General features: G+C 44.0%; 2 protein-coding genes across 2 annotated transcripts; one reads left to right on the forward strand and one right to left on the reverse strand.

Moving 5' to 3' along the window:
- Window positions 1-798: 798 nt before the first annotated feature.
- On the reverse strand, window positions 799-5,197 carry wdr83os (WD repeat domain 83 opposite strand). The gene is made up of 4 exons (XM_063206301.1): window positions 5,039-5,197; window positions 4,583-4,688; window positions 3,087-3,184; window positions 799-1,403 (listed from the first exon to the last, which is right to left on the reverse strand). Exons 1-4 carry the CDS (start codon window positions 5,086-5,088, stop codon window positions 1,337-1,339), a joined length of 321 nt encoding a protein of 106 aa, XP_063062371.1. The 5' UTR covers window positions 5,089-5,197; the 3' UTR covers window positions 799-1,336.
- Window positions 5,198-5,339: 142 nt separating this feature from the next.
- Window positions 5,340-12,671, forward strand: wdr83 (WD repeat domain containing 83). Its single transcript, XM_063199138.1, has 9 exons — window positions 5,340-5,617; window positions 5,881-6,001; window positions 6,187-6,292; window positions 6,757-6,805; window positions 6,991-7,117; window positions 7,743-7,810; window positions 8,045-8,153; window positions 9,328-9,442; window positions 11,968-12,671. The coding sequence occupies exons 1-9, from the start codon at window positions 5,515-5,517 to the stop codon at window positions 12,124-12,126; spliced, it is 957 nt and encodes a 318-aa protein (XP_063055208.1). The 5' UTR covers window positions 5,340-5,514; the 3' UTR covers window positions 12,127-12,671.
- Window positions 12,672-13,043: the final 372 nt, after the last annotated feature.

Here is a 13,043-nt window from a genome sequence, read left to right on the forward strand (position 1 = left end):
CTCTTTTATGACCGTGTAAGCAACAAATCACAAGGTTATGGGTAACAAACGTGTGATTTATAGTGTATGGCATTTACCCGTTTATAGCGATTAAAGGAGCAACTTTGCAGGTCTATGAACAACTGACCTTGCAAAACTAGCACTGTAATAGCACAAGGTTTATCTTTCAGTCGCCTGTGTGTAGATCAAGTTTTTTTTATATATAAGCAAATTAAGACCTCTACATATGCCATGCGAGCTATTGTTCACAGCATGACAAACAAAACCATTTCCATGGAAATAGGAAGGAAGAAGGGTTTTTATGTAAGAAGTGTGACAACTTTAAAGCCCTTCTTCTCAATTTCTTGGCTCATATATTTAATGCATGTCACCTTTATAGAGCTGTGGTGAGCAGTGTTGCCAGATTGGGTGGTTTCCCTCCCAATTGGGCTACCGTCCGCGGGTAAACATGGCATTTAGCAGAAAAAAACGCCAATTTTTGGCCATGGAAATCAATAGAATTGGGCAGGATTTTGTGCTTCCAGGCGGGTTTTGAGCATTTTTTGAAATCATCAGCCTCATCTGGCAACCCTGGTGGTGAGAGCAGATCACCTACTGATTTAACCATGACACTGGGTTACCCGATTTAGGGGGGTGGGCGGTCGCTGAGAGATCAAATCTTAATTTCAGCTAATCAAGACCTTTAGGCCTACATGTGCAATGCACACAATGTTCACCCATGGCAAAATATAACAAAAAATGTCCTTGGACACGACAGTTTGTCTAGAAAATGAAAAACAAAGTAAGCTTACAAAACAATTGACATTAAAAACAGCATTTTATTTTAAATGGTGTGGTAAAGATCTTGAAAAATGAAACAAAGCAGTCCATCTCAGTGTGTGTGTGTAGCCAACGTCGGCTAGCAACAGTCACTGGAGCAAGTCCGCTCTCTGCGGTAGACTCTGACTTCACTTCATGGATCAGTGTGTGTGTGTGTGTGTGTGTGTGTGTGTGTGTGTGTGTGTGTGTGTGTGTGTGTGTGTGTGTGTGTGTGTGTGTGTGTGCGCGTGTGTCTACCCTGAACCCTTCTTTTCACAGCAGCTCAGTGGGTAGCTTTGTGTGTGTGTTTGTGTGCATGTGTGCGTGTGTCTGTGTCTGTGTCTGTGTCTGTGTCTGTGTCTGTCCTCTAAACCCCCCTTCCTTGCAGCTTAGTAGATGGCTGGTCCGTCTGTCTCCTCTCTGTTTCCAATGCTATGGCTCTCTCTCTCACTCATCTCTCTCAGCATCTTCTGTACTTGTGTGACCTGCGGAGGGGCCAGGGGCAGCATCGGGGGTGGGGGCCCAGGGTCTCCAGGCACTACCAGGGCGGAGACATGGGCTGGGGGTTCTGCAAGTAGGACATCACCACGGCTGAGATGGACAACCTGGATGGACGGACGGACGAAGCAGGATGGAGAGGAGAGTAGGAGGAAGAAGAGAAGAGGAGAGGAGTTAGAGGGGAGGAGAGGAGGAGGGAGATGTGGAGGAAGGAGGAGGTAGTGATTAAGGAGTGAAAAGGGGGTGGGGAGGGAGAGAGGGAGAGAGAGAGAGAGAGAGAGAGAGAGAGAGAGAGAGAGAGAGAGAGAGAGAGAGAGAGAGAGAGAGAGAGAGAGGGGAGTGGTGAGATTCAATAGCTGTATGCAGAGCCATACAGAGGGGAGAGTTACGCAATTGGAGGACCAGGAATTAAATGGCAGCTCCGCCTTTTAGCGAGATAAGGGTGTTCCTAAAGCGGCTGTCTTTCCATAGACTCAACATAGAACCACCACATTAACAGCCAAAAATAAGGACTAACGAACTATACTGCGGGGTAATCACCACAAATATGCAAATCATCAACTGTCTCGGTGGTGATAATCACAACAGTTTTACCATCTGTGATGTTTATCTGAAGTTATTACTACGAACAGCAAGTCTTGTCATATTCCCTGCATTGCATCGCATTGCATTTGCTGTGTGCTACGCCCACTACTAGGAACTAACACTCGCAACGCTGAGCAGTACTGAGAAGCTAAAACAGCTAATTTTGCTAATGAGGAAGTCGGCTTTAGCACACAGCGGAGATTGCCCGACTCTCCCCTCTGTATGGCTCTGGCTGTATGAATTGGCCCAGAGTATTCAGAAGACCAGCTGGGTGCCTCCTACTGTCGGACACGCATTTAGCCAGAGCTGAGCTCTATCTGTTACAGTGTTGATGCTAATATCATAATGTGGTATAATAGACCACTTCGCGGGTCTATGAACAACTGAACTTGCAAAAATAGCACTATATTAGCACAAGGCTTTTTATTTAATTTTGTTAAGCAAATTAAGACATCTACATATGCAATGTGCACTATTGTTCACAACATGACAAAACCATTTCCTTGGAAATGGGAAGGAAGAAAGGTTTTTAAGAGGGAAGTGTGACCTTCTCAATTTCTTGGCTCATATACTTAATGCATGTTGCCCTTATAGAGCAGTGGTGAGAGCAGATCACCTACTGATTGCAAAAGCAAAAGCTAGATTCATGACTATAATTTAAAAATGATCCAGTTATGAAGCTGTTTTTTGCCATCTGTTTTGATGGAGAACATTTTTGGGGGAGCTGGTGTCATCATTTCAATGGATCATAGATTACTCTCTACGCTAGACAACTTACTCAGAGAGATCCGTTTAAAGGTGCCCTGTGTAGGATGGTGGCTAGATGCTGCTCATTGAAACTGTGCTGCCTATTGCTAACTTTGATCTTTTCGTGAATATTTATTGATAAATAAACTAATATTTGCTAGTATGACCAATGTCCAGTACGTTTTGCAGCTACAAATGTGTATTTCTGGAAAGTCAAAAATGGCGGACATGGACAAGATCCACCTTTTTATGTATGAAAAAAAGTGAAATTTTCCCAGTCATAATGAATACTTAAAGTTTGATGGTGTAAGTATTCGTAAAAAAGGGAACATTTGTGAATCGGCAACATATACTCTGGAAATAAATTACAAAAAATATTACACAGGGAACCTTTAAATCTGTTTCAATCACATTCCTAGTGGTCAGTTCAGTTTGCGATGTACAGTACAGGTACTTACATGAAACTGCTCATCATCTGTTTTGTGTCTTCTGAGCTACGGGAGTTGGCAAAACTGATGAAAGAGCAGTACACTGCGATCCACGCACACCACTTCAGCTGAAAGAGGGGGAAAAATATTCAATTTGAATTGAAATTGAATTGAAATATTAAAACGAATTGAACAGTGATGAGCACACACACGGAACATCATGATCATGACTTCTACCATGAAGACTCGAGAGGCAAATGAACGTTATTAACATTTATTGAACAATTAGACATGTTAAAACAATGTAAATCTGTTTGGCATAGGTTCCCGTCTTCTCGGCTTGACTGAAAGCAGAGAATTGAATGAGTGACAGCTTTTTAAAAAAGACGTGAATGTGATTCATTGGCTGAGAAGGAACGATGTATATGATGTAACGGGGAAATCCCCAATCTCGTGTTGTGATTGGTTGACAATCCTGGGGAATGATGACACGAGTATGATCTGTCAAAAGTGACACTGATTGGTTAGTAAGAGTTTGACAGCCGAGTACTTCGAGTCTCCCTGGTAGAATTTACGCAGGCTCCCATATCCTGAAGTTGTATGTTGACTTTGTTTATGCAAGTCCTTCTTTTGGCCAGTGAATTTTACACGTCAACAACTATTGACACCAGAAGGCAAACGGTCACGACAGATAACACATACGTCAATCCCAGCTTCTGAGAAGTAGAAGAAACCTGGCCCCAAATTGAATCAAAACAGCGCTGAATCAGCTACAGTCGTAAGGAGACTGGCAGATAATAATGCGTGCTGTGGAGTGCTGTGTCACAATGACAATGGGAGTTGGAGTTTAGTAGTAGAGTAGAGTAGAGTAACTTTATTGATCCCCAGGGGGAAATTCAGGTATCCAGTAGCTTACATAAATACACAAATACACAAAAGCCCACATGGACATTTCAAGACAAAAATAAACACAGGAATAGTCATCAGGGTGGGGAAAATAAAATAAAATAATAGAGATAACTTAATAAATGTAGAAAAGGTAATTGTGGTAGTGTTTCCCAATGGGCTTTCACAAAGCTTTCGCTTCCATAATTTACTCACCCAGAGACATCGCCTCTCTATGTTTGAAGGGAGAATATATGGCAGGGATTTTGCTTTCTGAAGCCGAGATTGACACATTGGGGGTATTCCAAGAACATGGCTAACAGAGATAGGTCTGGCTAAATTAACCTCAGAAAATGGTAAACCACATGTGTAAAATCATGTGCTAGTCTTGTATTTACACTATGTATTTAGATGTGCTTTTACTTTTGACACCTCTGGTTATAGGTTAACTGTCAAGGGCAGGTGCATAACATGTATCCACCTCTGTTATACTGAACATCCTGCTTCTTTGAATAGCCTACTAATAATTTGTACTTGTGTATTTACGCAAGCTGTCAGACACATTCATTTCCCTCGGGATTAATAACAGGACTCTACTCCACTCATACCCCTCTGCCGTGTTAAATAGTTTTAAGGGTCACCTTGAGCATCAGTCCACACATGCTGAAGATCATGCCCAACAGGTTCATGTAGTCAGGAGTGGGGTCCTCCATGGTGGGGTTGCTCTCTGTGCTGGGGGCCTTGTAGCTGCCGAGACGAAGACAGAATGGAAAGAAACAAACAAGTTAAGTGGCCAAGTGTCAAGTAAATAAATAACCCACTTTAATGGGGTAGGGTTTGAATTAAAAGTTGACCAAGCTTCAAATCAAACGTCGCTTATAGGCTACAGTTCCTAGAAGTAGGGAAAGATTACACGAAGCTTCGTGTGGAAAAAGCATTACATATTTATATTTTCCTGTCGAGAACATATTAATCGCATTAGCAAGGGGTTTCATTCAACAGACATTAGCCTCATTCTAGCCACTGAGTAGCTTAGCTGATAGTCGATAAGGCAGAGCGAATTAGCTGTCCTCTTTTGATTTCTTATACACACTCACCGAAATATTTTGTTCTGTCGTCGTGGATCTGCCATATTGTTAGAGGACATAATACAAAACAACAATTTTGTTCGGGGTCTACAACGAGGATTAAATCCCACTACGACTTGCCCAGCTGATCAGGGAAGGGACAAGTGGACGGTTCCGATTGGGAAACCACTACACTCGTTTCAAAATACAGGCAGGACAGATACTAATGCGGTTGGGGTCAATTGGTACTACAGGGCAAAACGGCTGAAACTTTTATTATGACAGGAATATAAATTCCCGGCGTTCATTGGGCTTCATCGCGGGGCTCGCGAGACTCGGGATAGGAAACTAGCATGCATTAGTGAGCTTGAATGTGGTGATGTTTTAGGTTTTAATGTGGAAATAAAACGTGGTAGAAGTTTGCAAAAAGTGAAAATAGTAAGGTTGTGTGGTGAAACAATCATAGTTATTACGGAATGATCTCCTAGGCGAACTGTAGGTGGAAAATGGCATTTCCACAGCCAAAACCCCAGGCTCCTCAGCTCCCACGGCATCTACACAAGACCATTGATTGTCAACAAGGAGCTGTCAGAGCTGTGCGTTTCAATGGTAATACAATGTCACTACATCTGTCTGTCTGTCTGTCTGTCTGTCTGTCTGTCTGTCTGTCTGTCTGTCTGTCTGTCTGTCTGTCTCTCTCTCTCTCTCTCTCTCTCTCTCTCTCTCACTCACTCACTCACTCACTCACTCACTCACTCACTCACTCACTCACTCACTCACTCACTCACACACACACACACACACACACACACACACACACACACACACTCCACACACACACTTTGATAATCAGCGACTCTCCACCCTTTCAGCTGATGGGAACTACCTGTTGAGTTGTGGCAGTGACAAGTCGTTGAAGCTGTGGAGTGTCACCAGGGGTACCTTACTGAAGACCTACAGTGGTCATGGCTACGAAGTCTTGGATGCAGATGGGTAAGTAACTGTAGTGTCTACATGGTAACTGGTAAAACGTCTGACTAGAATTCTGCCTACCTGTTTTAGGTTACTCTGTCTCTGTGTATTGTAGAAGTCTAGCCTACTGTATCAGTATACTCCAGAACATGGGATGTAAACTCTGTGTACGGTATCATTTATTGCTGAGGGTGTCTGTTTTGCAGGTCTTACGACAACAGCCAGATCTGTTCCTGCAGCTCGGATAAGACGGTGATCCTGTGGGACGTGGCATCGGGACAAGTGACCCGCAAACTGAGAGGCCATATGGGAGTGAGTTATCCTACTTTTTCACAACACCAGCAACCAGTGCAGCCCTCCGCCAAGGAAGCTGTTTGATAGAACATTTGACTATGTGTTACGCTCTCTTACATTTTGGTGGTGATCCGGATCGTGATCCGGATCACCTCCAAAATGTAATCACTTGTTCCTTTAGTCATTCCAACAACTCCACAAAGTTTCATCCAAATCCGTTCCTAACTTTTTCGAGTTATCCTGCTGACAGACAGACAAACTAACAAACAGACAGACAAACAAACACACAGACAGACAAACCAACGCGACCGAAAACTGTACCTCCTTGGCGGAGGTAAAATCACATAACTTGCCTGCTCAGTCATCACATCATTGCAATGAATAGCCAGCCACACCCCTGTGTTGACTGGCTTGCTCAAAATTCTAAACGGATATCGTCACAGATCTTAGTAACCTTTCTGTCCCCCTGTGTCTGCATTCAGAAAGTGAACTGTGTGAGATTCAACGATGAGGCTTCTGTGATGCTATCAGGTAAGAAAACTATGACGAACTTACCTGCCTTCCCCTCCATACAATGTAGTGGCTAAAATCTGACTTGTTGCATTTTTAACCTCTACTTTGTCACCCTACGTATTTACTGTATATGTGATGAACACAGAGTGAAGCCATCTCCAAACAACATTAGACTAAAGCTTGATACCTAACTTGTGTCTCAGGTTCCATTGATGGGACAGTGCGATGCTGGGACACTCGGTCGCGGAGGTTTGAGCCCATCCAGGTTCTGGATGAATCTCGGGACGGGATCAGCAGCCTGAAGCTGGTAGAGCACGAACTACTAACTGGGTCAGTACCTAAATGGATGGCAAATTTGAATCCACATTTCAACCACAACAACAATAGCACATTATCATACACAATTGTCATTCAATGTGCTTGAGAAAGAGAAAGAAAAAAAAGAACTAAATAGAAAAAATATTTCATTATATTATTATATTGTTCATTAGATTAGTTTGTTGTTGTCATAACACATGCATAAACACAAGGCAATATGTTGTGGTTAAGTATGTAATTCAGAAATGGAACATGTATGAGATACATGGGTATACATAATTCAATACAGCTGTACAGTGTAGAATTATTTACAAGTTAGTATGAATAGAGGGGAATAGCTGGCCACTGTTATATAAGGGATGCACATATATGTAATTTGAACCATTATAAAGGTGTGCACTAGGTGACATGAGGACTGAGTAGAGTAGAGTAGAGTAACTTTATTGATCCCCAGGGGGAAATTCAGGACTGCCAGATCAGGACAATTCAGATCAGGACTGCCAGATCTTTTCATATTCCTGAGTACAAAAATGAAACGTTATTATGTAATTAACAAAACATGCCGTTCTTTCAATCCCCTGGACCAATGCTCGACCCACAAATTACATTTGGCTTGAACTATGTGTTTATTTTCTAGCTCTGTGGATGGGAGAGTGAGGCATTATGACCTGCGTATGGGACAGCTCCATGTAGACTTCATTGGCAGTAAGTATCTGTATGCTTGGCATCTCTTCACAGATCATAGCGATGGATCATAGCGATGGACCATAGCGCGATGTAAAATCTGTCCATGTGCTTTAGCCTAAATATCTTTCATTTCAATAAATAATTAACCTCACCTCGATGACGAGCTTTTCTCATTAACATAGGGTTGGTCATTACTAGGAGAGCGTATGCCTTTCCAACATTGTGTAATCCTATGTGTTGTGTCCTCCACAGGCCCCATCACCTGCGTGTGCTTCAGCCAGGATGGCCAGTGCACGCTCTCCTCCACCCTGGACTCTACCCTCCGCCTGCTGGACAAGAACACCGGAGAGATGCTAGGAGAGTAAGTACAGTCAGGCCCGCCGACAGGGGTGGGCAAAGGGGTATGTTGTCCTGGGCTTAGGGAGATATGGGGCCCAGAATTGGGTCCCCATTACATTGTATGTATTGGGTAGGGGGCCCATTCAGATGACTTCGTCCTGGGCCCAGCAAAAGCTGTCAGCGGGCCTGAGTACAGTAGTAGTGCACCACGCTTTGACAACACCGCCATGTCTTCTGGTGGGTCTGTGGATGAGCCTCACTTGTGACTTAGCTTTGTCACAATCCCTGGTGCTGAACAAGAAAGTGACCTTTTTTTTGGAAACTCCTTTTAGATTTTTTCTTCTCTGAAGTTATTTCATTCATTCAATGACATGATGACTTGAATGATAAAATGAATTAAAAAAAATGAAAGAATTTGAAGAAGAAAAAAAATCCAAAGGAGTGTGCGAACCTTTAAAAAAAATAAAAGGTCTAAATAAAGGCTAAATAAAGCACAGACCGACACATTCATCAGTGGTACAATGTGAGTCGTCAGCGTGCTTTTCCAAGACGGACATATGTCACAATGAGAAGTCCTCAGCATCTTTGCAGTTTAATATATCATGTGAAGAAATGGAACTTGACATTGCAATTATATTAACCCTCTGTGTACCAAAGAAGAAAAAAAAACACGCACATTCGTCTCAAAAAGATTGGGTGCAGGACTAGCAAAGCCACATGAAAACAGAAAACAAAGTCAGAGACACCAAGCTCCCGTTTCTCCTACTCCAACAGGACCGGTTTTAGTCAACTTGGTGCCCTAGGCGAGCACCCCCCTCCCTTTTTGTGCATTCAGACATTGTCATCTGTAAACAACATAGCGCCATGCATCTGATTGAACACAGCTAATCTGCGTTGAGTCCATGCCTAATCATTATCAACGCGTTAAGTGTTAATATCATCGTGTTAAGCGTTTGACATTCTAACTCTGTGTGACATTTTGGGCATTTCTGGTGCCCCCAAGACATTTGACGCCCTATAGGCGACCGCCTGGTGTGCCTATGCCTAGCGCCGGCCGTGTACTCTAATGTGACGTTTCGGGCAGCATGCCCTTCATCGGACGTCACATTAGAGTAGGAGAAACGGGAGCTTGGTGTCGGGGACTTACTGTTTTCTGTTTCCAATGTTAACCCTCTGCCACGGGTCTCTTCTCTCAGGTACACTGGCCACCAGAACAAGAGCTACAAGATGGACTGCAGCCTGTCCAACAAGGACACGCACGTGGTCAGCTGCTCAGAGGACGGCCACGTGTACTACTGGGACCTCGTGGAGGTAAGAATGCAATGCAATGTAGTGAAGGAAATTAAGGGTTCGGTGGTGGCTCAGGAGGTAGAGGAGCATGTCGGGCAACCAGAAGGTTGCAGGTTCAACTCTCCACTCCGTCACTCCATCACACTGCCTTCCCCTTCGGGAAGCACACCCGTGCGCTTCACACACAATCATACTTCTCCCATCCAGTGTGCCCCATCAGCAATGTTTCACCCATCACTGAGGTCCCTCCCACCGGGGTCACCAATCCTGGGGGTCCCTCACATGGAATTACGGCTCACACACAATGGGTACACTTCCGATGGCCTCACGGCACCCATCCCACTTCTGACACCATTTGTAGCGAAGGGGAATAGAGTTGCCCCACGGGGACTCAAAGCCCCGCCTTCTGGGTAGTAAACTGGGGCTCTGACCGCTACACCAAAGAGCCAGGCTCGTTGGCGTGACCGTCAGTACACACCCACAACCCTAGTGATGATCACTCCATCACAGTCACTCCCTCAAAACCCCATCCGCTTTGCATCCAAAGATTAAAAACAAATCAAGACAAATCTGCTGAGTTGTGTGCGGGTTTCAGGGCCTGGGGCATTGTCCGAGGCTAGACCCACTCGCCGGCAAAAATCATTTTGGCCACTGGTGGGTGCGGCTAGTTTACTAGGCTATCACTAAAAACAGCCATGGCCTAGTGGTTAGAGAGTTGGTCTTTCAATCTAGGGGTTGCTGGTTTGAGCAAGGCACCTAACCCCACATTGCTCCAGGGACTGTAACCAATACCCTGAAAAATAATAGTTGTACAGTGCCCTCCATAATTATTGGCACCCCTGGTTGAGATGTGTTTTTTAGCTTCCAATTATTTTTATTTTTTTCTAAATAATATGGGACCTTAATGGAAAAAAAGAGAAAAATCCAACCTTCAATACAAGTGCATTTATTCAGTGGGGAAAAAATCCCACATAAAGAAATAATTATTTGACATCAAATAATGTGTGTCACAATTATTAGCACCCCTGGTGTTAATATTTTGTACAACCCCCTTTTGCCAACTAAACAACACCTAACCTTCTCCTATAATGTTTCACAAGATGGGAAAAGACAGAAAGAGGGATCTTCAGCCATTCCTCTTTGCAGAATCTCTCTAAATCATCCAGAGACCTGGGTCCTCTCCTCTGTACTCTCCTCTTCAGCTCACCCCACAGGTTCTCAATGGGGTTGAGGTCTGGGGACTGAGATGGCCATGGGAGGAGCTTGATTTTGTGTCTGGTGAACCATTTCTGTGTAGATTTGGCCATATGTTTAGAGTCATTGTCTTGCTGAAAGACCCAGTGACGACCCATCTTCAGCTTTCGGGCAGAGGGCAACAGATTTTGATTTAAAATGTCCTGGTATTTCAAAGCATTCATGATGCCATGCACCCTAACAAGGTTCCCAGGGCCTTTGGAAGCGAAACAGCCCCACAGCATCACTGACCCACCCCCATACTTCACAGTGGGTATGAGGTGCTTTTCAGCATGCGCATCTTTCGTGGCACGCCAGACCCACTTAGACTGTTTGTTGCCAAAGCTCAATCTTGGTCTCATCTGACCAAAGCACACGGTCCCAGTTGAAGCCCCAATACCGCTTGGCGAACTCCAGACGTTTGCGTTCATGATTGTGAGTGAGGAAAGGTTTTCTCCGTGCATGCCTCCCAAACAGCTTGTTGGCGTGTAGACAGCGACTGATGGTTGATTTGGAGACTTTGTGACCCCAGGATGCTACCATTTGTTGTAATTCTGTAACAGTGAGCTTTGGAGATCTTTTGACTTCTCTTACCATCCTCCTCACTGTGCGTGGTGGCAAAATAAACTTGGGTCCTCGTCCAGGCTTGTTTACCACTGTTCCAGTTGTTTTGAACGTCTTAATTATTCCTCTCACAGTGGATATGGGCAGCAGCAGTTGAGTGGCAATCTTCTTGTAGCCTCTGCCTGACCTGTGAAGGTCGACGAACATCTGTCTCACTTGTATGCTGTGTTCCTTTGTCTTTCCCATGTTTAAGAGTGGATAAGAGAAATGGCCTCGGTGTCACGTCATATTTATACCCCAGGGAAACAGGAAGTGATGAATTACTAATTAAATGTTCCTACATACTCTGGTAAACTTTGTAAACTACTGTAGAAATGACAGAAATGCTTCAATTATGTTTATTTCCTGGGAATTGTTAAGGGTGCCAATAATTGTGGAACAGGTGATTTAATGAAAAATAATTATTTTTTAGTCAGGGATTTTTTTTATTTTCTTACAATTCATTTGAGTTGAAGGCTACATTTTCCTACAATTTTCAGTGTGACAGTATTCTTCTGCAATAAACACTGAATTTATTTTAAGGCTTTTAACACATCTCAACCAGGGGTGCCAATAATTATGGAGGGCACTGTAAGTCGCTTTGAACAAAATGAAAGCGTCAGCTAAGTGAAATGTAATGTAATGTAACTAACCTCATCTACATGTGTCTTCATAACAATTATCTCCTGTGCATGTGTCTTGGTTCTCAGGGCTCTGTTGCACTGAAGCTGCCAGTTGGCAAAGGGGTGGTCCAGTCCCTGTCCTTCCACCAGACGGAGCCGCTGCTCCTCACCGCCACTGAGGGTCAAGTGCAGGTGTGGGGAGGAGAGCCCCCGGAGACCAGTGAAGAAGATGCCACAGAGACCTAGGGTGCATTCCAATATGCGACCTTACGTCGCTCCACTTGTGCTTGTGGCCTCGCCCCACCTCCTGGCCCCGCCTCCATGGAGAAAACAATAAAGTTTTCCCACCGTCAGCCTAGACACAACAACTTTTGGGGGACTGTTTTTCATTTACCATCCCAATTGCAAATGAGAAAATGACATTACAATTGTGATTTTGCAAGATATTGAATAAATTTTCTGTCGTCAGTGACATTATCATGAGGTGACAAGCAGGAAAGTGAGCAAGGGAGGACGGAAGTCTGCATATTGGAATCCATCCCTAGAGTCAAGACACGTTGCTGTGAAACAAAATTACACAAAGTTCAGCTGTACTTGAGACAAGTGAAAGTGGCTGGGACTTAAGATACTAGTGTGTGAAATATTACACAAAGTTTTTAGGATCAGATCTGCAAGTCACACTTGTTTCGTATCGACTATTTTTGTACTTTTTTTGTAAAACGTATGGCTGTTTTGTGCACCCACATATTTTTCCTTGCAATGAATAAAGAATGTTGTACATAAAACGGTGATCATTTTACAACTACCTTCTATGGATCCGACAGGGAGTAGGGGGAGGAAGGGGTCCGTTGTCTGGGGCCCAGGGAGACGGAGGGCCTAGAATTGGATCTCCATTACATTGCATGTATTGAATGGGTAGGCCTTTTAAATGACTTTGTCCTGGGCTCGGCCAAATTTGTCAGCGCCCCCGTCATGGTGGCCCACTCCATTGTACAGCCGAGCCTTGTGAAATACAGTAGTAGTTCCTCAAGCACACAAGGGGGCATCGAAAATAATTCATCCTCTCCTTTGGCTGGTCAGACCTTGGCTTGTTCAGATTTGATATATGGGTGCGTAATCAATAGATTGAATAGCGCCCCACACCCCCCTCACAGCCTTGATTC

This window comes from Engraulis encrasicolus, chromosome 1 (assembly GCF_034702125.1).
Source record: "Engraulis encrasicolus isolate BLACKSEA-1 chromosome 1, IST_EnEncr_1.0, whole genome shotgun sequence".
Lineage (NCBI taxonomy): Eukaryota > Metazoa > Chordata > Actinopteri > Clupeiformes > Engraulidae > Engraulis > Engraulis encrasicolus.